The sequence below is a fragment of the Plasmodium berghei genome (assembly GCF_900002375.2).
Source record: "Plasmodium berghei ANKA genome assembly, chromosome: 5".
Classification (NCBI taxonomy): Eukaryota; Apicomplexa; class Aconoidasida; order Haemosporida; family Plasmodiidae; genus Plasmodium; species Plasmodium berghei.
In genome coordinates, this window is record NC_036163.2 from 903,616 (window position 1) to 931,174 (window position 27,559).

Below are 27,559 nucleotides of genomic sequence, written 5' to 3' on the forward strand. Positions count from 1 at the left end.
AAATTATAAAGCTAATAATTAAAATTAAGGGTCTTCTGCTAATTTTGAAAACATAGTTACAGTTATAAATTTATACTTAATTTTAAAGAGCTATCCTAACATTGCATCATAATTATTTTAATTATTTGATTACTGCATAATATATATGAATTGTGATTCAACATGCAAGAAGGGTATATATATTCGTATTGTTTTCATGTATTATATTAATCGAGAAAAATTAATCAATATTATTTATTAAACATAAAAAGTTTATCTCTCATAGAACTATAGAATTAGGTATTGTTTAAAAATTAAAAAATATAAGATTTTATATCCCCAATTGCATAAAAGATATGGATTTCATTATATAGGTAATCCTGTATATATCAATGTTTTATTTGTTATTATTTGACTCTGGATGCTCTTCATTTTTTTTATCTTTTCCATTTTTTTCTGTCACTTGATTTTCCTTATTTCCTTCATCGGTGCCTTTTTCCATAATATTTTTTTCCTCTTGAATATTTTCTTCTATTTTGTCTGAAAGTGCGATCTCAGTTCTAAATATAGAATTCATCCAAAGCTCAAAGGATGTAAACTGTTATTATGAAAAAAAAATATATAAATATATAAGGAACCGATAAATTTAAACAATAGTAAACACAAAAAAAAACAAATGAAAATAAAATTTTTTTGAAGTATAATTGTTTTTACCTTATAAATTATTAATAAGAAAAATGGAATAAGTATATATATAAATGAAAATAAAACTCGTGAGTTAAATATTTTATCATTTGAATTATTTTCCTGTTTCAAATATTTCGTATTTTCACATTCCAAATGTTCATTATTATTATTGGATTTAAAACATGGTGGTATTTTGAATAATGTTGGTAATTTATTTATATATATTCTATTACGTAGAAGAAATTCATTCCGAGCATTATAATATTCGTTTCCCAAATTATATAATTCTTTACAATATGGGCTGCATTTATAAAGATTACATTTTTGTGCTATTTCATTATATTTTTGTGAAAATTTTTCATAATATGGTATATAATATTTTACATCCTTTTCATCACTTGCATGGGATATTGCATAAATTAATGATATATTTATATAATAATAAAATAGACGATATAGTTCATCTAAATATTTCTGGAATATTTGTCTCAATTCTTCTGGTGGTAATTCACACAATGACATTTTTTTTGAACATTCCCAAAAGTACACAAAGTTTATTGATAGAGATTGAATTTTGTCTTGAATGTATTTATTATTGTGTGTGTATTATATAGAGAGCAAAATGTGCATATATACATATGTTTATTTGTTTACTTATTTCCATTATTTTAACTATGATAATGCATTGTGTATATAATTTTAAATTATTATATATTCATAATAATCCAAAATGTTTGACTCATTTTGTATTCATTTATAGGATGATAATATAATATATATATAATTTAAAAAGAATCAAAAACAAGAAAATGGAAAAAAATGGTATAAGCATTGGAATTAATATGAATTATTAATATTTTAATTCAAGTTTAATTAAATTACAATCGATTTTAATTAATAAATTGTGATAACTAAATTTATATTAAAATAAATATATGTGTGTTTATTCATATAGGAGTAACAATAATAATATATATTTAAAATTAATGAATAAGATATACTTACATGATAATGCATAAAAAATACTCCGTATTGTCTATATTATAATTATATAGTATTAATATGATTTTAAAAGGTGTATTATTATATATAATCTTAATTTATATATGATAATTAAATTAATATTTTTAAATACATTTAATGGCACATTTATTTCAAAAAATTAAAAGTTATAAAATAATGCATTTATATAAGATAAAAAATACCATTCATTATGATAATTTTTATTAATGATTGCAAACTGAATTTCATTTAATTTACACCATTATACTAACATAAATTGATGGTAACTATAACACAAAATATATTTATATGGATCAATTACATACAAATAAACTGATGCACATACAGTATAAATATAAACTAATAAAGAAATGATATTGGTTATAACATATTATTTATATAATTTCATCAAAGGCAAAAAAAAAAAAAATAATAATAGCTTTTTAATTTTTGTTTATTATATTTATAAAACGTATAGATCATTTGCGGAATTATATTTTATGAACATATTGATATATATTATAATTTTATTTTTATATGGAATTGTTTTAATTAAAAATTTCCGATTGCATTTATGAAATTAAAAAAATTTATACTATAACAATTTTAATTTTGTTATTCATATTTATAGTTGTACTATGGTTTTCACTTAAAAAAAAGAAAAAAAAAAAAGTTGTAATGTATAATTAAAAAAAAACAGTGATTGAATAAATATTAAATATAAACAATTATAGAATATATTATATAAAAAGGATAGACTGTAATTTTTCATTACATATAACAATTTTATTTGGGATTGTTAAATAATGTATAAAGATTATAATAATTATAAAAAAAATGCATATATAGATTTATTTTTTATATTTTTAATTTATAAAGGTTCTACAAACTTAAAAATTCGTGATTGGTGTAATTGTCATTTAATTAATGAAATGTTGAATTGCTTCTATCTACAATTTTGTGTTTAAATAAATTTTTATCATAAGAAAAAATATATAAATTATTTAAATGAATAATAATAAAAAAGAAGTGTTTTTAAACTGAATGAGGAAATAAAAACGCAAAATAAATGTACAATATGTGAACAATGAATATTATATATATATCTTATATGGATTGGTACTATTGCTGAAGATAATTATCTGAATGGACATTTATTTTATATATATAATTATGTATAAATTTTTGAATGATAAATTTTATATTGTGTGTGTATAATTAAAAAATGTCTATATATTTTATAATGAACATATGGATATATAACAAATTAAAAATATTAGCATAAAAATGCCTAAATATATAAAAAGGAATCAATGTAATCGCATAACCATTATGTTGATAAGTAAATATAAGGTTAAGGAAAATAAAAATATAAGAAAAAGTCTTATAAAATAACATGTATGTGGAGAGTGAACCAAATTATAATTTTCTTTAAATAAATAAAGCATAAGTTATTGCAATTGATGTCGTATAATTTTATTACATAATATGTAATAATATTAAAAAAAAAAATGTATGTAATATTATATTTATGTAACTATTTATTATTCATTTCTTAATAAAACAGTGTATCTTTATGTAACGTTAATTTGCCTTATCTTTTTAATATTGTGTTTTTCCTTATAAACAACAATATAAAAAACATATAAATAATAATTTATGTATCATTTTGATGTGTATTTCCATTCGTTAGATGTTTTTCTTTAAAAAGTAACTTCTTTTGATACACAATTTTATCTACGAGTATAATATATATATATATATATGCATATATCTGTTTATGTATATTGTTTTTATAATGCAAATATGAAATTGCACACTTTAAAAGCATATTATATATTAGTTCCTATTTAAAAGACGTTTGGTTATTAGTACTATATTTAGGAATTTTTAATTTTGTTAGTTATAATTTGAATGTAACTATAAAATAATATTATGAGCAATATATAGAAACAAAGGAAAATGGCGTTAACATTATATTTTTTAATTAATAAGAAAGGAAATTAGAATAGTTCATTAAATAATGTGCAAACTAAAAATAAAGAATATTATTATTTTTCCCTGAATTTTCAAAATCTGATTTAATTGACAAATATTATAATGGTTTAAGTAAAATTAGCTTAATTTAGAATAATAACGATATAGAGTGGATACTTGATTATAATTGTTTTACCATTTTCACGAACATGTCTAATTGAAATATATGATTTTAATAAAACTTGATAGACCGTTGCATATTAACTATGATTTCTAATACTTATTGCATTATTATTATTATTATCATTATTATTATTATTAGTAGTAGTAGTAGTATTATTATTATTGTTATTGTTATTAGTATTATTATTAGTACTATTATTATTATTATTGTTATTAGTATTATTATTATTATCATTATTATTATTATTATTAGTAGTAGTAGTAGTAGTATTATTATTATTGTTATTAGTATTATTATTAGTACTATTATTATTAGTAGTAGTAGTATTATTATTAGTACTATTATTATTAGTAGTAGTAGTATCTTATTATATGGCTTATGTTATAGATAAAAATATATAATATATGATTTATGTACTTATTAGAATTATGCGAGATATCTAAAGACATTAATTTGCTGTAATAATATTTTTATATTATTTAATAATGTTATATATATGAATAAATAAGCTAATATAGAATTTGGTAATAATTGAATTTGGTTATTTATAAAGAATAATACATATTTATAATAATATGTGAATACTTAAATGTAAATATAATTAACATTTTTTATTATATTTATGCACACCTAACAAATTAATTTAAGACATAAAAGTATGCTTGAATATTTCTTTTGTATTATATATATGTTACATACAAATATGATAGACTAAAGATATAATTGTGAAATATCTAATAAATAAACAATGAATTTTATCTTAATTCGGATAATAGAAAAAAATATGTTAAATATTATAAACAACTATTATTTATACAGTCATACAACATAATTTTATAAATTATTTCAATTTTATAGGGATTTTGTATGTTAACTAAGAAAAACAACTTATTTTCAATTATCAAATAAAAAATTAATAATAATACTTTATTATAAAATTTATTATTCTTATAGTTTAATTGTTACCATTCAATAAAAAAATCATACAAAATAATATAAAATAAATATAATACTATATAAATCGATATACTATTTTCTTTTTACTAAATTAATCTAATTCTAATATGCTCAAGATAGTACATATATTATGTGTATATCTTTCGTTTTAGCTATATACTATGATGTTATATATAATTTGTTATTTTATTATTTGTAAATAGTTTGTGATATGCATTTTTACAGGTTATAATAAATGTTATATGCATTGTATGCTATATATTTATAAATAGATTTTTTTATATTATAAATAGTATTAATGTTTCAATATAATTTCAAGTTTATGATAAAAGTAAAATCAACTGTATTTTAAGAGTTAAATATATAAGTATACTCTTGGAAATACCATTAAATAATAATAAATAATCAATAAAACTATTGCATAGGCTACATGCTTGATATAAAACGTTTATTGATTTATTAGCACTTGTGTAGTAATGTATATTATATATATATGTATGTATATAATAGTTTCATTTTATATCATTAATTTATACATTTTATATATATTAAATAAAACAAATATTATAATATCATTAATATATTGATATGATACATAATTACTAATTTATTGAAAATAAATATTCTTAATTCATCATTGTTAATGTTTAATCTATATATGCATGTAATATGTAGAACAATATAAGTTTCCAATTAGGAATTAGTTTATACTATGTAAAATTATGTATGGGGTATAATTATATAGCGTGCATAACGCATAAATTGAAATAAATGACGTTTTTAATATATCTAAATATTTAATTAAAAATAATATATTTTGTATTAAATCTGAAAAAATATATATATATAAATAAATCAATGATACCTTTCTTAAGCAATGGTATATACAGAATACAGAAAAGGAAATATAATTATATTTTTATATAAATTTTACATTACAAACTCAAGCCAATACAAAACAAAAAATATAATTAATATATTATAAAATATTATGCATCTTATTACCGAAATTATATTTATATTTTATTATTTTTACATGATAAATCAAATTATATTTATTAATATATAATGAAAGGACTAAAGTTATCCACTTTATGGAATTATATAAAAAAAATAATAAATTATTTATTATATTATATAAATATATATGAATATGAAAAAAAAAATATACAATTTATTAATGCATTCATTGTTAATATACTAAACATTCATATACTTGATTTTTAAATTATGATTTTTTTATTATTTGTTAATTTATATGTGTTTTAAGTGAAATATTTGAATATATATCATAACGATAACATTTTTCATATTTTATATAATAGTCAGTATATATTTTTATTAATTTATTGGGTGACTGTAATAATATATGAGTTATGTTTTTAAGTTATATATATGCTTCATTATATAATAAATGTATATAAAAATAATTTAATGGATGCATAAATGAATTATAATGATATATATTTATCATGTGCAGGAATTATAAGGTTTAAAAGTGAATGTATTTCACTTTATTGTAGTTTCATATGACAACTTATATTTTATTATTAATAAAGTAAATGTAAATAATCAAAAATGACAATATTAATAATAAACATTACTGGTTTAATGAATATATATTATATAGTTTAATATAGTATTATTGGAGAAGAAATATAGTGAAGGTATACCAAACAGTGGAAGACAATGTTAAAATAAAACATATATAATATGATTCAATATATTACTAAAATATTGATATACAGTATTGTAATATATGTTTATCTAAATTATAACAAAGTAACAATCTTAAAATAAAAATAAAATTATTAATATTCACCATGGGCAATTTTATGCTTGCCATAATTTAGCACATACATATATTTTTTTATCTTTTAGAAATTCTCTTCCATATGCCTCTCCAGGAAAAATAAAAATGATATCACAGAATTTCTAGCATATTCTCGAATTTTGTCTAATCTCAATAATGAAAATTTGTTATCTCATCAAAATAATTATGCTAAAATAAAGAATTATAATAAAATAATTAAGAAAAATAACCATAATGGGAAAAATACTGTTCAAAAAATTGGAAAAACGGTAAATGATGGTTATAATAAATATATAAAAGAGAAAATGGCAAAAGAGGGGATGGTAAAATGTATGCATGTACAACCCGACCTCGTAAAGCCAAATATAAATGATGCTTTTGAAATGAAATTACATGAGTACCAAGATAAAAAATATGTATTAAAAGAATCTAAAATTAGCACAAGACATAAAAACAGTAAACCGGAAATGTATTCACTAAAAAAACAATCTCAAGTTACACTAAGTAATAAATATACAAAAGATAATACGCTTGTGGTATGTAATGATTATAACTTAACCAAATTAATTTCACAACATTTATTAAATGGAAAAAACAATGTGTTAAAAAATGAAGTCATCGAAGAAATTAAGTCATATATTCTAAAATATAAAAAAAATTTTAATGAGTATACGGATTTAGAAAAATTAGGCATCTTAAAAGTGATATTAAATAATAGCCAATATAATAATATTACTCCAGATGAGATTAATATAATGTTATATTATGCATTATTTGAGCGCCCCATAGTTCATAGAAACATTCCATATTACCATGATATGATTTCAAAAAACAGAAATAAATTAAATCAAACTAATATAAGAAAAGAAACGACGTCGAAACAAAATATAGTACGAAAAAACAAAACACTACTACAACCAAATCCGAAAAGGCAAAAATTGCCACATAACATTGCGGTGGATACAAATAATTTAACGAATAAAATTTGGAGGGACAGACAAAATTTACCATATAATATTTTGGTGAATAAAAATAATTTTATGAATACAAATTTGGTGGAAAAAAAAAATTCGACACAAAAACATGTAGTGGGAAAAAAGAAGATCGATGGTAATAGTTATACTACAATAAAAAACCATTTAGAGAACAAAAACGAGTTGTTTTCAAACTATGATTTGATAAAAAAACAAAATATTATAAAAATAAAAGATGGATCGAATAAAGTGCATAATCCTATAGAAAAGCATACGAACAAGGAAAATCAAATAACAAATGAATATAAGCATTCCATAAGTACAGGTAGTAAACAATGTGAATTAAAAGTGGTGAATGAAGTAAGATACTTATTTGGTAATATAAAAAATGATTCATCAACAAAACAAAAAAGGATGACCGAAATATATATGGAAAATAAAAAGGAAGAACAACAACAATCAAAAAAAAAGGAAAAGGTTATCGAAATATATATGGAAAATAAAAAGGAAGAACAACAACAATCAAAAAAAAAGGAAAAGGTTATCGAAATATATATGGAAAATAAAAAGGAAGAACAACAACAATCAAAAAAAAAGGAAAAGGTTATCGAAATATATATGGAAAATAAAAAGGAAGAACAACAACAATCAAAAAAAAAGGAAAAGGTTATCGAAATATATATGGAAAATAAAAAGGAAGAACAACAACAATCAAAAAAAAAGGAAAAGGTTATCGAAATATATATGGAAAATAAAAACAATAAGTTAGAGAATAAAATTGAGTTTACAAAAATAAGCGATACAAATATAAAATATGATTTATCAAATAAAGGGGATCTTGAAAATCCAAATAATATAAAACTGGAAATGAACACATCAAATGATATAGAAAATGATGATGAACTGCTAGAACGAACAAAACAGCGTTTAACCCAATTATACATTAATGATAAAAAAGACATAATTAGGCCACAACGTGAAAGTGTAAAAGTTTTAGAGTTATCCCCGATAAATAAAAAAAAGAAAAGTAATAATAAAAATTTGGATGGAAACGATTTTATAGATTTATTTGATAATTATGATGAGCAAAGCTTATTAACAGAAGTAGAAGATGATAAAAAAATAGATGTATCTATTATGGACGAAATATATGCAGAAACTGAACGACAATTATTTGAACAAATAATTGGAGCAAAAATGATGAAAGGAAAATATTATAAAGTAAAAAAATATTTAAAAATATTTGGTTTGTATGTACTACCCATAATACTAGCAATTGCTTCGATTTCATTCTTGGGACTACACATATCGAGTGTTATGGCATCTGATATTTTCAATGATTCTGTTATAGAAGCGGGAAAAACAGCAATAGTTGAAGGAGCACAATGTTTATCAAATGCTGCCACTGACACTATGCAAGGAATTGCAACTGATGTATTACCGGATATATCATTAAGTGAATTTAGCTTTGATAGCTTAATTGGCTCTTTTTTTGGTGCGATTAAAAACACTGCAATAGTTGGTATAAATACTGCAAGTAATACTATATCCTGTATATCTGATAGTGTGATACCTAAAGCTATTGGTGCTGCTAAAGTATATGGAATTTCAGTTGCAGTTTCTCAAGTAATGTATCCAGTTGGAATCGCAATAAACATTGCAATTATTATATATATAATCACAAAGATAATAGTGAAATTAAACGATATGGGTAAGTTTAACAAATTCCACAAATATAGAAAGAAGGTTGTAAATAAATTAAAAAGAAAAATTAATACAAAGAAAAAGGGAAAAAAAAACCAATAATTTATATTAAACTATCTAATTATAAATAATAAAAATTAATATTTATAAAAATATAATTTTATATTGACAATACATTATATCCATATTATATGTAATAATATATTTGTTTTTATTGAATTATTTTTTTTTTGTTTTTGTGTTGTTACCATCCTTTCCATTATAATATTTAATAAATGTGCTAATATATATATTATATTCTTTATTTATATGATAACATTCTTCCCTATATGTTTTATTATATTGGGAAATTATTTGATATTTGACAATTTTGCTTAAATTATAGAATGCATACATATTGTTTTATGATTATTTCTGTCATTTAATATATGTACTATTATATAAAATATACATATTTATATTTTCTAGGCATTTTAAAATAATATTCTTTATGTTTATAATTTAAATTTATAATAAACTTTTATATAGTTACAAATTAATTTGTATAATATTTCATATTATTACTTTAAGTAAAATGAGTATTTTATTGTCTACAAACAACAAGAAGAAATAAATATTCTTAACATATAAATACATGAAAAATACATTTATAATTTTATAAAAATAAGTCATTTTAAAAAGAAAAGGAAACCAGTTTATAACTTATGGATGCTATTGTGCATTGTACGGAATTTATATTTTATTTGTTACTATAAATTTGTTTCAAAGTGAAAAATGGATATCGCATGTTATAAGTATGTTTAAGTAATTCGAAACCAAAAAATAATTGACATGTAAATTTTCTACAATGTCTTATATATATATGGATAAATCATACTATTTTATTCATAGTTATAATATATATTAAAATATTTTTCATAGCACAATATTATTCAGTGTCTATTCTGTGTATCATTAAAAACATAATCAATACATTTTATTTGGTAAACTTAAAATAATTATAAATTATTAATTTGCCTATATCAATTTTGCTTGCAAATATCATTTATTCCTTCAATTTTCTTAAAAAAAATTAGATATTTTGATAATATCATTTAAAGAAGCATTCATATTTTGTTAAAATGGTTAAAGGGAAATTTTATTGATCATTAGCATATGCAATAAATCAGTTTGGGTTAAATGATTTTTATGAATCGAGTGGGAGTTTTGGAAATCAGAATAATGACAAGGATTATAATGATGATGAAGAATTTTTTTTTAAAACGCTATAGATTCGCAGATAAGAAACTGCACAAACATTAGCACATTACCCAAATTAAAAGATCTAATTATGAAATGGGAATGTTAATTCAAGATATTCAAGATGAATTAACAGAAATTATAAACAAAAGAAATAATAAAAAGGAAGACGAGTTGTAAATACAACAAATATCGTATGCTACACTAAATAAATTGGATAAATGTTCTACTGTATCCGATTATGAAATTTTTAAACCATTTGAAAATGATGTAAATATATTTGATATTAATTATGATAAAATTGAAAGTGAATATAATGAAATTATTACAAGTAATAATTATAAGAATATATAATATGATGGTTGGTATAAAAAATAATTACTAGATGTATCAAAATATTCAGCATTAACCACAGGATCCTTTTTTTCGTCTTTGTTTTCAGTAGGATTGTTTTCTCCCGTTTTATATTATAATTAATCTTTATGTCATTCAAAGTTAATAAAGCTTGGAAAATATATAAAGTGTTTGTTAAAAGGAATATATAATTTAGATTATCTCGATTTATTATTCTTTTTAATTTTATTTGTTTAAATAATTAATAGTTTTTTTTTTAAATTAATAACTATCCCCAATATTACATAAATATAATACTTTATGGCATCAACATTACACCTTTTTACATTTTATATAATATTTAGAATTTTATTTACATGTCTTATTATATATATACCCTTTTTAATTAATAATATCTCGATACATAATACATAACGGATTTATCTTTTTAGTATATTTTTTACGAAATTTATTTTACCGTGTCATGATACATAAGGAACTATTTATTTAATATACATTTGAGTTTATTTATTTATTATCTTTTTAACATTTTTAGCTATATTCAATTATATTTGTAGTTTTTTAAAACAAATTTAATTTTAAATATATTTATTAATAATATATAAAATATATACATCTTATGGAGGTTTGTGTCCTAGGTTCTGAATTGCAGGTTATAATTTGGTGTTATCGATTCGATGTTTTGATTTTAAGAATCGGAATTATATTTTGTTTTAATTTTTTATAATTTGATAATATTTATGTGATATTCAAGTTAATTAAATATATATTACTGATTATTCATTAAAGGAAAAAATATATGTATAACTCATGGCTTCTAGATTCTACATTAACCTTAAACATGAAAAAAACAAAAATGATGACAAGTATTAAAGCGAAAGATATTTATAAAATATTTTTCATAAATGATATGCATATACTTTTAGTGTAAATATAGATTAAATATGGTTAAAATATAATATCGATATTTTATATTTTAATGTTAAATATTGACTAACCATATATATGAACTCTTAATATGTTATAGCATAAGTGTTTATAGTATATGAAATGGTAATGATGATTCAGAGTTATATTGAATTATATATATATATCACAATACATTAATGTTTAGCTTATTCAGTGAATAATTTATTTAACAAATGTTTTTATTGATATTTCAAATATTGTTTAAGTCGAACATTCAATTTACCACAATCAAACAGCATTAATAGCAGAATATAATAAATTACTATTTCTATACCATTTATATTTATGTTGTATTTTATGTAATTTTTCTATTACCACATAAAAAATAATTTTTTATATTATATAGTTTTAGGTAGTTTATCATAATGTTACATATATATGTGCATAAAATATATTGGTATTATATGCTTTAAATAACAATATATATAAATTATTACATATAATATAACATTTGTACAGAATCATTCTAATCACCTCATTAATTTCATTACTATAAATGGTATTACGCTCAAATATACTTACAGATAAAAACACACATCACGGCACTATTTACAATAAACAATACATCATTGTTTATTTTTACTACTATAAAGAACACGCGTAGCATCATATATATGTATTATATGCACGATATACTTTTTAATATTAATAATATTAAATTATTCTTAAAATAAAAAATATGTCTTTTATGCTAATAAATGGGTAAAATTGGAAAGCAAAAATCTGCTTCAATGTAACATAGGAATTAAACCGTATTAAAGAAAAAATGAGAATATATATATGTTCTGGAATTGCAATATCAAATAATGGCACTTTTTAATAAATCCAATATATTATTACATATATATATATATGGCATACAAGTTAAAATAAAATGTTATAAAAAGGCAAATTTATAACATAAAGATATTTAAATGCCTTGAACTATTACAATCATATTGATTGGTTCAATTATATTCATTTTTACAGTGTATGGAGACATACTTGAATTTTTGGTCTACTGTTACATTATGATATGAAAACAAATAGTAAGCAACAGAAACTACAATTAGTGGATTACTGATTAATACGCTCTTGAGTTACCACTAGATGATGTTGATTTTGTATTAGGTTCTGGTACTGGTTTTGTGCTAGATTATGATGGTGGTACACTGTCATTATCTGATGCTGAGGGTGTTTTTTTGCGTGGAATGATTAAGGGTGTTTTTCCATCTAGTCCCGATGGTTTTTTTTTATCATTTCCATTATTTTGATAATGCATTACACCAAATGTAGTAGCAATTGCTAATGCTACTGTTGCAGCCAATGTAGATATAAATGCAGCTTTGTTATTTTTAATTTTTTTAATAAATGCATTATCACCACTTTTAGTTACTTTTTTTGAATTTGCGGGTTTAGCTTCAACATAATTATTAGATCCTGGGGTTAACACTTTTATGGCCAATAAAAAGGCAACAAAATATAATGCTTTTGCTAGTTTCATTTTTGTATAAGTAAAAAAATTATAATATAATAATATAAAAAAAATATAATAAGGGAATTAATGTAATTATAAGAGTTTATTATAATAATAAAATAAAAAGCAAAATGCAATAAATAAAATTAAGATAGTAATATTTAATATTTTTAGTAATTAAAAATATTTTTTTTAAGGATAAAAAAAATTATGGTATTTATACTATATATATTTTTTTATTATACATTTAAATAGAATTTAATATATTTTTTTGTGAAGCTATGATACAGAGTTATATTCTTAATATAGCCATTTGTTAGCTTTATTGTTTTTTTATTATTTTTTTTCTTAATTGCATATTTTAATGTATTCTTTGGATTGCATGCTAAATAATATATAGTGCATTATTAATTGCCAAATTTTATAGGTTTTTTATTAAATAATAATTTTCATCGGGATAATTATATTTTAAAGATAATAAGTACCAAAATTATAATAGTGGATGTTGGGTTTTTTTGATAACAATATAAAAATTTAACGATAGAAATAATTAAGAAAAATAATGTATATAAAAAAGCATGATATATATATTTATTAATATATATAGTGATGATTAAATATTCTATATAAATTTTTGTTATTAGAAAATTTCCTGCACTATAAGAAAATATAAATTTAATAAGGCACTTTTTTAAAATACTACATTTACACTTGTTATTGAAAAATTAATTAATATCTAGCTAACTAAATATTTATATATATGTACATATAATTAATATACATAATATTAAGAATTTTGTAAACATTTCAATTTATTATCATTTTTTTTGAAAACATTTAATTCATAAATGTCTCTAATAGAATTTATAGTGATAATAAATGACTAATATAATAACATAACATTATTATAATGATATTGTGTGTATAAGGCATTAAACAAATAAAATAAAATAAATGAATTATAATAATTAAAAGTTTGTGGTTCTTTTTAAATAATACTAATTATTATCGTTTGTATATATACGTATATATTGTATATGTAATAGTTTTATAAGATTAATATGGGGAAATATTTTATAATAATATGTAAAAATACGTTAATCCTGCATAAATAATATAAAAAAAAAATACTAGTAAACGAACAAATAAGTAAACACATACACAATTAATATATAAATAAATACAATATTTTTAGCAATTTATTGCCATTACTAGATTAAATAAATATGAATGAATTATAAGCTATGCGCATATTTGTAATTTTGGGTTTATGATTCAGGGTTTTTTGTTTGAGTATGCACCCTGATTTTGTTTTGGCTAATTTTTTAGTATTTAATAATTTGATTATATATGCAATATTATTATATACATAGTAATAAAATAATTATAAAGGGCTGTTTTTTTTTTTTACAAACTCATTTAATATCGATAAATATTGATTACTTACATCAAAAATATAAAACCTGCTGGCAATATAATTATTATTTTCGCTGCGCACCCATAAATTATTTTTATTTTTATAAATATGGTATTATTAAGTTTTCACATTAAATAATGAATATTTGAAAATAGTGAATAATTGCTTGTAATTTATTAGACAATAAAATTATTTTTAACGATATATTGTTTTGCATACACCTTATTTAGTTTGCAAAAAACTATAATGTTGATTGGTGTGAAACGAAAAAGCAATGATAATATATAGGATATGTTTATAATTGCGTTTTGGGGAACCCGTATTTTGGGTCATGGTTCTATACTATGTGTTATAGTTTTGTTCTATGAAATCGATGTTTTGGGTTAGGAATATGTTTTTAATAATTTGTTAATAGTTTGATCATAGTTATTTGTTTATAAATGGTGATTAAATATATATAATATGCCCATATGTTTAATCTCGAAATGAAATATAAATATGCAACCGAAAAAGGAGGCACTGCCATTAATATGAAATGAATATCATAAATAAAAGATCTTCATAAGTTATAACAGTTATATTTGTAGTATTCACAAAATTAAATATATGCATCATTACACTAAAAATTCATGAACAGACTATATGCATATCAAACTTTCATAAAATGAAAAATACGCTTAATGATGATAATTAAAAATAGACATATGTATTAAATAAATTGATTTATTAATATATTTACCAAAATATTAAATTTTTAAAAGATTAGCATACAAAATATTTTCTTATTTCATAGAATATTTGTTTCTTGTACTAACTAGAATCGTTAATTTGTCTGATTTAAATCTTTCTTCAACGAATTTTGGAGCATTGCGATTATCTACTTCAAGCTACGAAAAAACGAAATGAATAAATATATAAAATAAAATATTCAAAATATTGGATGAATGAATATCATATATTATAAATATGGGATTTATAGAGAGAGGGCCTATTTTTGATAAATGGGCAAATGAGTATAAGGCAACAATAAAATAAATGGTGGAATAAAAGTATTATGTTATTAAAATTTTTATATTGCTTACAGCGTTAATACAGGTAATTTGAATATATTTACTTTTTTTTTTAATGATATATCCGGATAAGTGAACAAACATTTTGTTTAAGTATCTTCTTCTAATATAATTTTCAGAACATATGTCGGTTTCGAATGAATTTGCACTTTCTACAATAATGTTTCTAAATAAATTTTTGTCTATATGGTTGTAATCATTTATATTTGCCGATGTTAAAGCAATTACAGTAGTATCTTCAGATACCTACAAAATGAATAAAAAATTGTATGTATTGGGATGAATTATGGAGTAATAATATGAAGAATACGATTTTTAGATAAATAGAGAAAAAATATTTCCTTACTTGATGTTTTGTAGCTATAGAATAAAAATATCCTTCAAAAGGTTTATTAGGGACATCTATGTAGCGTTTTTGTATCATTACTAAATTTGGATTGTATTCACGGACAACTTTTCCTAAAGAAAATTATAATTTTGCATAAATATAAATTAAAATATTATGAAAATTAACATAATTATATATATAATAGTAGAAAGTACATAGATAATAATAAAGCAAGAAATATGGATAAATTTGATAATCATATGTTAAATTGATTAATTAAATATTTTTACATACCTTCAACCACGATACCACCACTATATATATCATTATTAAAGTTGAATAGTGTATCTATTATTTCTTCATACTAATATAACAAAAAAAATATATGCACATAATTAATAAATATTAATTTTTATTTGGGCTTAATTTTATGGCTTAAAAATTTTTATTTGTTAATACATACCTTATCGGTATTGTGGATTTTAACATCAATTTTATCAACGATTAGATATTTATGTCTCTTACGATATACATTTACATCTTCATCATAATGGTGGTACAACCTGTAATCATTTGAATGTATAGCATGTTCTTTCAATCGTTCTATAGCCTCACCCATAATTTTTTCTGCTTTTTCAATTTCATCAGGATTGGTACATATTAAGGAGTTGGATGGTTTAAAAATTTTATCCGGGCTGTTATCGACCGAAATGAAGTCAATAAATTGTATTTATGTTTTTAATTGTAAAAACTGTATTTTTATTATCATATACTTATATATATGCATATTGCATGAGAATGTATATATTATTTTCATAATGAAACAAATAATGCATATATACATATGTTTTACAATTTTCTTACATATAACTAAGCAGAGAATCTTTGGATGAAGAAATATTCTTAGATTTTTTTAGAGAAAGCTCGCTTGCAATGGCATTGTTATTCATATATACGAAGAAGCTTAAAAGAAAAAGGACAACCTGGATGTAACCTGTATTCATTTTGGGTTTGATAAATAAAATATGAGTATTATTTTAAAAAACAATAATAAAATCCCAAAAATGTTGTTTAAATGTAATTATAATCAAAGAAAAAAAAATTTTTGAAACTTATAAAACTAGTATATATTTAAATAGACATAAAATAATTATTTAAACGATAAAATTGTGTATTTTTATTAGATTTATAAATTTAATATACTTTTTATTTAAACAATTTGAATACAAAGAAACGCCAATAATAAAATCTTTATAAATAATGAATATATAAAAGAATAATGATTTATAAATTTTCGAATATTATAGTATCTAAAAATATACAACTTTAATTATTTTTTCTATTATGGATATATAAGTTTGTTGTTTTTATATTATTAAACTAAAAATAAAATATATAATGTATGGAATTAAATGTATATGTCATATTATATTTGAATAAGCATGAAAAAAACTATATATGTTTTACCATATTTTCCCAATATTTTATATAATATAAAGTTAGAGAAATATTATAAAAAATACAACGGTTTTTAAATTGATACAAGTTGCATATACAATTTTAATATAATTATAGGTAAAAATATATCAATTAATAACCGTTATGGTCGATTGGATAATATATTAATAATTATATAAAAATAATAGTTTTCATATTTATTTCCATTTATTTTTGTTGTTTTTTAGATTTTCTTTTACTTTGAGTATAAAGCATGTTTTTATATTTTTTAATATTAAAAAAAATAATTTAAGCTAAGAATTATATTATGTTTATACATGGTTGAAGCTATAACTATAATAATTCTACTCATAATAACAATAGCATGATCAAATTTATATAAAATAAGAATTTTGGATTATGGTAAATTTCTTGTTTGATTTTTTTAGTATTTTTAATCGAAATTTGTATAAATCATAAGATGATAGAAAGTGTATATCGTTAGTAATATTGATAAACATTTTTTTGCATATTAATGCAATCTATAAAGTTGTTTTTTATATATACCAAGTTATATATAAAAATAATAATAATAAAAACATCTAAAAAGCTATAAAAATTAAAAAAAACAATTGCAAATATTTTAATAAACATGAGACAATTCTTTTTAATGTTTTTATTTTGTATGTATATAATGGCTATTAAAGTGTTAATTTATCATTATAAAATTACAATTTATAAATGTGTGTCCACATATAAAATTCGACAACTAGCATTTATATATGTAAATAAAAAAATTACTTTTAATATACAAATTGTTACATTAATATGGTATATATCCATATAAAATACTTTTTGTTATTTATAGTTGTAAATTCTCTATAATATTAAATTTTACAAACAAATGGTTTTTAATTAAATCATAAATCTTCATTTATATCTATTTCTATAATTTCATCTTCTCTTTCAAAATATATATTTTCCGATTCATCATAATTTTTTTCATAATTATCTAAATGCATTTCATTTGTATCATCTTGTTTTTTGGAAATTGAAATTGCATAGCACGCTACTAAACCAAATACAATTGCTCCCGCATATTTAATAGAATCTCCTGCATTTTTTGGTTTGGAGGAACCTTTTTTACCTGAATTTGAGTGTTGATTCTTATAATTTGTATTACTAGGATATTTTATTTTCGATATTTCTTGTTGACTATTAATAGTATGTAAATTATTACGACTTTGTATCTGCTGTTTTCTATTTTTTAAATCGTTTATAATGTTTAAATTTTTGTGTATTAATTGATTAAGCATATTTTGACTCGCATTTAAATCAAGAATTATGTTATTGGCATTTTCTGCATGTTTTATGGCAACATTATATGATACATTATTATTGTTACTATATTCTGATTCGATTAAATTAATGAGTTGTTTAATACGAGCTATTATTGGTATAACGTGATTTTGATTATCTTTAATGGCGTGTAATTTTATTTCTAATTCTTTATTATAATTGATGATTTTTTGTATTATATCGTCTATTTCATCTTGATCTGAATTATTTTGAATTTGTTTAGTTTTCTGTTCAACATAATTGTGTATAGTATTGACATATTTTGTTATTTGTTCGCTTCTTATTTCATAAGTATAATTTTGAATATCTTCTAAACTTTTATGTATTTGGATGAGCTCATTTTCTATAGTTAAATCCCTAGAAAAATGTTTTTTAACATCATTTACATTTTGTAATATGGTAGTTATAATATTATTTATATTGTTATTACCATAAAATTGAGCTTTGATTTCATCTATTTTATTTAGAATTTCCTGAAATGATTGAATTGTGGTTTTTAAAGTTTCTTTAATTTTTGATACATTATTTTCATCATTGTCTTGGATATGTTGTTTGATTATATTATGATCATTTTCATGAGTTGTAACATAATTTAAGATGTTTTTTATTTTTTCCATTAATTTAGTAATTGTATCCATATATAAGGTTATATTGTCGTTTTCATTGTTATTAATATTTTCTATTTCATGTATCTGTGTTTCAAGATTAATAATATCATTATATATCTCTTTAAGCGAATTTAAGTTGGTAATTGGAGTTTCACTTAGTGCGTGAAGGAATTTATTTTTTTTATCAGAAATATATTGATCAATTTGCTTTAAATTATTTAAATTTTCTGTTAATTTATGTTTCTGCAACTGTAAAATATTATCAAATTGTTTGGATATATCAAAATATTTTTCATTAATGTGGCCTATATTTAATAATTTAAAGACATGCATTTTTTTATAAAGTTGTTTTATGGATTCGATTGATTTATGAAGTTCAGAATCGAAATAAATCATTTGTAGCTTATTATTATATAATGTATTGGCATCAACATTTTGTAAATCTATTGAAAATAGCTTGGTCAAATTACTAATTGCCTGAGTAGCATTCTTTTCTGTTTCTATTAAATTATTATTATCATTAGTTGCATCTGCAAATATACTTGGTACATGTTTGTTTGTTTTATTTAAATTATATTTTATTTGCAATGTGTCGATATCATCATTTAAAGAATTGGAAGTATCATCAATGTATTTTAAAAATTCTTTTGAAAATTTAGTCGCAGCCGTTATGAATTCCGAGTAACTAGTTACTTTGCTTTTAAAAGCCTCGACTAACGATGTATATGTAAAAAGTAGACATTTCTTTCTAATTTCTATTAATTTATTAATTAAATCATTTTTTTCTGTTATTTTATCCTCAATTTTTTTTATTTCAGTATCAAATGCGTTAGTTAGTTCTTTTAGTTTTTTTTTAGATTGTAAAATATTATTATTTTCCTCTAAAGAATTGTAATTATTTTCTAATTCTTCTATAACTTTAATATCATTATCAATTTTTTTTTCCATAGCTATTACATCAAAATCGATCCCAAGTTTTTTTTTTTCTTGTTCATAATTGTTGCTTTTTTCTTTGATTTGATTGTACTTTGACGATTCTAAAATGGTATCATAATTTTGAGAGTTACATGATAATTTGTTTAATTCGTTAGATTTATGCAAAAGTAGTTTAACTTCATTTAGTATTTTTTCTTTTTTATATTTTAAATCACTTAATGTGCCTTTTAATTCATTGGTTGCCTGGATTTTTTCATATAAACGTCGATTTTCGAGTATAAGATTTAATGTTCGTTGTTCTTTTTTCTGCAATTCTTGACTTTTTTTAAATATATCAAGAAGAGTATTGTAAGAATCGCTTATTTTTGTATATGTTTCTGATGTTTTTTGTGGAGATGGAATAAAGGTTAACATATCTTCTGTCTGTGAGTCCAAATAAGATAATATAGCTATATTAATGTTTTTATGTAAATCTATCCCTGAGCTGTTTTGTATTTGAATATTTAAAGAACTTGCTAATTTAGAAATATTTTTAAATATGTTTTCTGCCTCATATTTATAACTATAATATTTTTTACTGACAATATTATCATATATTTCTTTTGTTTGGTTTAGTATATTTAATAATAAATTTTCATCCGTTGAATTTTTAACATTATTAATAGAGTTTGAAATATTATCAAATCCTTCGTTAACTTTTGAATATTCGTTTTTAAACTTATCGTTCACAGTATTTAATTTGTTTTTAAAATGTGTGACTATTCTATCAAATTCATTTGATTTTATATCATCTAAATAGGATTTGGCTTCATTTACATTTTCTATATTTTTTAAGAGTTCACTTTGCGCGGTGATTCGCGTATTTTTAATTTGATCATATGTTATGGGTTCTTTTGATACCGTTTCTAAATAATTTGTTATTAGATTGTATGATTTAATAAATTCTTCATATATATTATTCATTTCTTTATTATATTTTTCCAAGTTTTCATTAGTGTCAATACCTTCTAAATCATTAGTGTTAAAAGAAGATATTAGATTCTCTATTGTTGGTTTTATTAATTCTTTTGTTGATTCAATTTGGTTTTTATTTTCTTTGGTGATTTCATTTATTTTTTCTACAATTCCAATCTCGTAATTTTTTTTATGCTGGTTTACATCGCTTTCTATTTTTTCAATTTTGGAATTAACTTCATCTAATTCTTTTTTTTGGTCTTCAATATTTTTTTTTTGGTTTTTGAGAGATTCGAAAAGTTTCTCAAGGGTATTTAATTTATCCCCGTTCTCTTTTAGTTTTGTTTCTTGACTATCTATAGATAAATTTGATATTTGTTTCTCTATATTTTCGGTCTCTTTTAAACAACCATCTGATTTTTTTCTTATATCCTTTATTTTTAAAAATTTTGTTTCGAATGGCTCTACGGATAGTTGAATATTTAGTATTGCTTTATTAGATTTATCATTGTTAGCGATTTCATCTTCAATATGAATTTGTTCATTTTTTATTTCATTCATTTTTTGTTCAGATTTGTCTGATTGCGATATACAATTTTTGTGTGTCTCTTTTATTTCCTTTATGATTTGTTCTGAATCTGTTTTTGTTTTATCAAATTTATTTTTTAATGCTAATGCAAAATATTTATTTAAAAGTACAGTTACATCTTGTTTATATTTTTCAAATAATTCCTTATTTTTTTTGATTGCTTTTGTATTTTTATCAGCCTCATCTTTATAACCATTAGACTTATGTTTGTGTCCTTTCAATTCATTGATATTATAATCATGGCTATTTGTGCCATTATTTGTTTTAATGTTTAATATGTATTGCGATTTAGTATCCGCCATTTCTATATTATTAAAGTTTAATAATACAATTTTATTATACTCTTCGGCATTTTTAAAATAAGTGTTGATGTTATTTTCTTCGTTTAAAATATAAGTTTTTAAACCTGTAATATTCTTTATACATTCACCAACATAATTATCATCTATAGTTGATTTTATTTTTGATTGACATTCTTTTAAATTTAAATCTTCTTCGAGTTTTTTAATTAGTGTTTTTGAATTACTTAATTCATCATTTATTTTTTTATTATTCTTTTCAATTTCATCATTATATTCTTTTACTTTATCAATAATCTTTTGGATTTTATTTAATTTTAAGATATTATATATGTTCTCAATTTTGCTTAAATATTGATTAATATCACTATTATGCTTTTGAGATTCTGAAATATTTTTCTGTAACTCGTTTTTAATATTATTTATATCTGATTCCTTAGAAAAATCTTGTATTATTTTTGAAGACTTATCACGGATATCAGAAATACTTTTTTCATGATTCTTACTAATAGTGTGATAATTTTTGTCGTCATCATGTGTCATTTTAAGCACTTCCATTTCCTTATTTATGTCCATTTTTATCTTCATGTCCTTTTCTATTTCTTCTGATTTTTTTTTTATATTATCAAGGTCTTCCATATATGCTTCCATTGCTTTTATCGTATGGTCAGCTTTTTTCTTTTCTTCATCAATTTGTTCCAAAAATATATTGCCTAAACTTCTTCCATATGATAAATTTATACTTTTTAATTCTTCTAATGAAGTTTTATCTTTTTCTATTTCTGATATTTCATTTAACAATTTATTTATTTCCTTATATATATTTTTTTTTTGTCTATTTTGGTTACTATGATTTTTTGTTTATTTTCTATTCCTTCTACATTATCGTTAGATATTGCAGTGCCTTTTACTTTTTCTAATGTATTTATTTGTGATTTCATTTCACCAACATAACTTTCTGATTTTTTTTTTATATCCTCTAATTTATTTATGTGGTTATCGATTTGTTGGTTTACAGTCTTAATATCATCTTTAATTTTGTTAATTTCATTAGTATATTTTATATTTTCTTCTTCACCAAAATCTCGAAAATTATAATGTTTTAATTTTCCCTTTATTTCATTCAAATTTGTTACGTTTTCATTTACCTTTTTAAGTACTTGAGTATTTAGCAATTCTATATTTTTTCCAATTTCATCTTCTATTTCTTCACTAATATTATAAATGGATGTATAAATTGCTGCTTCGATATTTGAAATATTTTTATTTATGTCTTCGATTTTTTGTATAATATTATTAATGGCGTTTTCTTTTTCATCAAACTCATGATATAACATGTTTTCTTTATTTTTTCCTAAATTTGCCTTTAAATTATTGAAATATTCCATTAATCCATTGTTATTTGATTCGTGATCATTTAAAGAGGCATCTTTAAACGTTTTATCTAACTCATTAATTTTATTGATCAACGTATTTTCAAACTTATCTTTATAAGATTTTTCTATTGAATCAGTTTCTTTTATTGTATTAATATTTTGATTTAATTTATCTTTTAATGTAGTTTGTTTACTACGAAAATTTGTTATTGACTTGTTAGTCCTTTCACATACTTTTATATACCCATCTACCTTTTTAAGGGTATTAATGTTTTGGTATTCTTCTTCAATGGATTTTTTTGTTTCATTAATTAAAGATTTACTATCATTAAATTTTTTTTCATATATGGTTAATTTTTCATCCGAAAGTTCTGCTTTTATTTTATTTGTTAAATCAGTAAATTTATTGTGTTCTGAATCAACATTTCCATTATAAATATTGTCAAAATTAATATATTTATCTACGTTACTTAAGAATTCGTCTTTCAAATTTTTTACTTCATTGATGGCTTTTGATGTTTCGTCTTCTTTGATAGATATTGTCTTGATATATTCTTTGGATTTATCATAGTTTTGTTTTGCTTCTTCTTCCTTTGTATTTTCGATATTAATTTGATCATTATAATGATTTCTGATTTCTAATATTTTAGATTTATATGCATTTAATTGGTCATTTTCCTTAGCGTAGTCATTTATTTTATTTGATAGTTCTTGTTCTTTATTTTTAAAGTCTTCTAACGTTTTATTTAGATCTTTGCTAATCTCTCCATATATATATTTTTTATCTCCAAAATTGTTTCTGATAGTTTATTTTTGTTAGCTTCTATATTCGTTAGATGTGATTCAACTGTTCCAATTTCCATGTTTTGGATTTTATTATATTCATTATTTATTTTCGATTTTAAATCTTCAAGTTTCGTTTTGTCTTTTGGCATTATCAATGTCATTTTCTTGAACTACATAATACAATTCATTATAAAGTTGGTCAATATTACCTACATAAATTTTGGATAACTCTGATTTTATTGTACTATATATTGCATCTTTGTTCTTTACATATTCCGTAACTTGATATGGTGAGGTTTTAGCTAATTCATCAATGGTATATATTGTTATTGGTCTATTTCCTTCTTTAAGTCAACTGCTTTTTTAACATATTCATTTTTGTCAGATATATTTTTAATTTTTTCTTTTAATTCTAATCTTAACGTGTTTAGATATATGTTTTCAGCATTTATTTTCATATATTTTTCAAATAAATCAGTTAATTTTTGTTTCCAATTTAATAACATTTTCATTTTCTTCCTCTAATTTTTTTTTTTTCTTCGAGTCTTAATTTTCTCCAATCTTTTACTGATTTTATAAGATTTCTTCACTCCATCTTCTATGTTCTGAATAATTTACTTGTTTTATATACCATTTGATATTATGACCAATTTCGAATCTTGTATTAATGTCCTTTTTTTTGTAATCTACCATAAAATCAATTATGTCTTTTAATTCCTTCATGTGTTGTAAAATTAATTTCACAATATTATATTCGTTACTATTTTCGTCAATAGTTTTTTTATTATCATAAGAATCCCATTTCTCTTTAAATATTTCAAAAAATTTTGTTTCTTAATGCTGTTAATTTCGATTGTGGTATCGAATAATCAAAAATACCAATATAATCTTTAGATTCTTTATTTTTATCTGGATCAAGTTTCTCTAATAATATTTTTTCTATCGCTTTATAAAAATTTGTTAATATTTTGTTTGATGTATATATAATAAAATCCAAATGTTTTATTTTATTTAAATTATAAACGAAATTAGCTTTTTTTGTGCTATTTTTTTAATTTCCCTCAAGTAATTGTAGTAATATTGCGTATATGTATCATTTAATACATAATTGAGCATGAATTGACAAAGGTTCGCACCCTCGTTGTAGTAATTATCATATTTGTCTTTATTATATTCAATTTGATTTGATAAAAATTTTTAGTTTACTTATAAAGACTTCCTTGTTCCCCCTCAGACTCTAAAATTTGACTTAGTGGTTTTCCATGTGAACGAATTCCTACATCAATGGCCACTGGATATTTGTTTATAATGTTCAATTTAGGGCATATATATTCTTTTGTATTAGCAGCATACTTTTTATAAAGAGCATCTACATTCCAATATTCATAATAACATAAATAAATCATATTCAGATTTCATCGATGAAATAGCAGAATCTATGTTGGACTCTAGTTTTTGAATCTTGGAAGCATGCAATTTACATAGCTTTTTCGGAAATTTGAATATGAATTATAATCATCTTTCGTGGACTTCTTATAAAATTCATAAAAAGGATTATATAATTTTGACATTTCATTTATTATTTTGGTTTTGTGAGGTTCACATTCTTTTATTATTCGATTTATATCATTATCTATTTTAAGGGGGTACTCCGTCGGATATTTATTGCCTTTTTTGAATTAGAATAAATATTATTGAGGAAGGTTCGAAGTTCTTGATAAAAATATAGTTTCACATAAAAATTTTTTAAATTTTCGTTGGTACCTGATGCAGTATACATAATGTCTATTGTATTATACACAGAGGCATCGAATGTTGTTGGATTGGGGTTTTGGATAAAAGAATTTTTAACTAAAGTTGCTTTTCTATTTGTTTTTCATTGTCATTATTAAAACTTTTAAAAGTATCTAAGTCGTTTTTATTTGTGTAGTCATTGTATAATATGACTTTATCATTCGCAGTGTCTTTTTGTTTTTCAAAGTAGGTAATTGAATGTGGTTGTATAAATTTATCATTAATGACACTACTTTTATTATTATATTGTTCTTCATTTGAAGAGTTTGAATTATTAAAATTTATTCCTTTTAAATTATTGTATAAATAAAATTGTTTAACTGAGCGTCATGGTTCTTTTTTTCAGTCCCAATTTTTTTCCCATAAATTACCCCTAGATATAAAAGTTGAAAAAGATTAAGTATGTTAATATATAAGTGCACAAATTTATATGAATATATATTAAATAAGTTTGTGTATTATAAGAATTGTAACTATTAGTTAAATATCTCTATTATTACCCAATGAAGCAAACAGAGCAGTATAAGTAGTTGTAATATAAATAATTTTTTTCATCTTTAAAATATAATATATATTTTAGAATATAAAATGATTTGTATTAGATATGTTTATTTCTCTATTTAATGACAATGTTTTTTATTTTAATTTTTTTTATTTATAATTACCTCTTTTAATATTATTTCTTATATATAGTTACATCGTTTTGTTTTGTAAAACTAAAAAAATGTGTGTATAGAGACCAAATAATTAATAATTAATAATTATTAAGTAAAAAAATTATAGCCATAATAGATAATTTCTAATGCACAAATTATTAATTGATGGTGTGTAAATAAAGAATATAATTAATTATTATTTCATACATCTTGAAGAAACTTCTACAAATAAAAAAAGTTATAATTACAACTAATTTGTTTAAAATTAAATTATACTGCAACTCAAATAATAAAAAAAAATTATAAGAATTAATTAAGAAAAAGGGAAATAAATAATAAGATAATACTCTCTTTAGTGGACACATAATTAATTTACACAAAATATAATGATAGCTAGATAAATTAAGGAAGATGGAAATTTCTAACAGCATTTTTTTATTTTTTTTATGCATGAGTAAATGCTATGCCGTTTTAAATTTAAATAAGATTCATATTTTAAATAATAATAATAATAATAAATGCTTCGTTTGTAATAAATAATTAGTGTTGTGTATGTAAATATAATTTAAGATAATGTACATGGCCCGCGTATAGAGTTTTGTTTTAATTTAATTTTTATAATATTCCTCGAATCATGTTTATCAATCATTACACA

The 27,559-nt window shown here is 21.0% G+C and overlaps 4 protein-coding genes and 1 pseudogene across 4 annotated transcripts, besides 1 other annotated feature; 1 reads left to right on the forward strand and 4 right to left on the reverse strand.

The window, feature by feature from the left end:
• Positions 1-376: 376 nt before the first annotated feature.
• On the reverse strand, positions 377-1,188 carry PBANKA_0524600 (BIR protein; the record flags this gene model as incomplete). Its single annotated transcript, XM_034568503.1, has 2 exons — positions 377-577; positions 694-1,188. The coding sequence occupies 2 exons, from the start codon at positions 1,186-1,188 to the stop codon at positions 377-379; spliced, it is 696 nt and encodes a 231-aa protein (XP_034420487.1).
• A 5,311-nt stretch (positions 1,189-6,499) lies between these two features.
• On the forward strand, positions 6,500-9,379 carry PBANKA_0524700 (Plasmodium exported protein, unknown function; the record flags this gene model as incomplete). Its single annotated transcript, XM_034568505.1, has 2 exons — positions 6,500-6,568; positions 6,668-9,379. 2 exons carry the CDS (start codon positions 6,500-6,502, stop codon positions 9,377-9,379), a joined length of 2,781 nt encoding a protein of 926 aa, XP_034420488.1.
• Positions 9,380-12,974: 3,595 nt separating this feature from the next.
• Positions 12,975-13,322, reverse strand: PBANKA_0524800 (early transcribed membrane protein; the record flags this gene model as incomplete). The annotated part of the gene is made up of 1 exon (XM_034568506.1): positions 12,975-13,322. The coding sequence occupies one exon, from the start codon at positions 13,320-13,322 to the stop codon at positions 12,975-12,977; it is 348 nt and encodes a 115-aa protein (XP_034420489.1).
• Positions 13,323-15,494: 2,172 nt separating this feature from the next.
• On the reverse strand, positions 15,495-17,114 carry PBANKA_0524821 (fam-a protein; the record flags this gene model as incomplete). The annotated part of the gene is made up of 6 exons (XM_034568507.1): positions 15,495-15,599; positions 15,795-16,028; positions 16,129-16,241; positions 16,405-16,474; positions 16,574-16,805; positions 16,975-17,114. 6 exons carry the CDS (start codon positions 17,112-17,114, stop codon positions 15,495-15,497), a joined length of 894 nt encoding a protein of 297 aa, XP_034420490.1.
• Positions 17,115-18,467: 1,353 nt separating this feature from the next.
• Positions 18,468-26,803, reverse strand: PBANKA_0524841 (annotated as a pseudogene).
• Positions 18,468-26,803: a sequence feature (reticulocyte binding protein, putative, pseudogene).
• Positions 26,804-27,559: the final 756 nt, after the last annotated feature.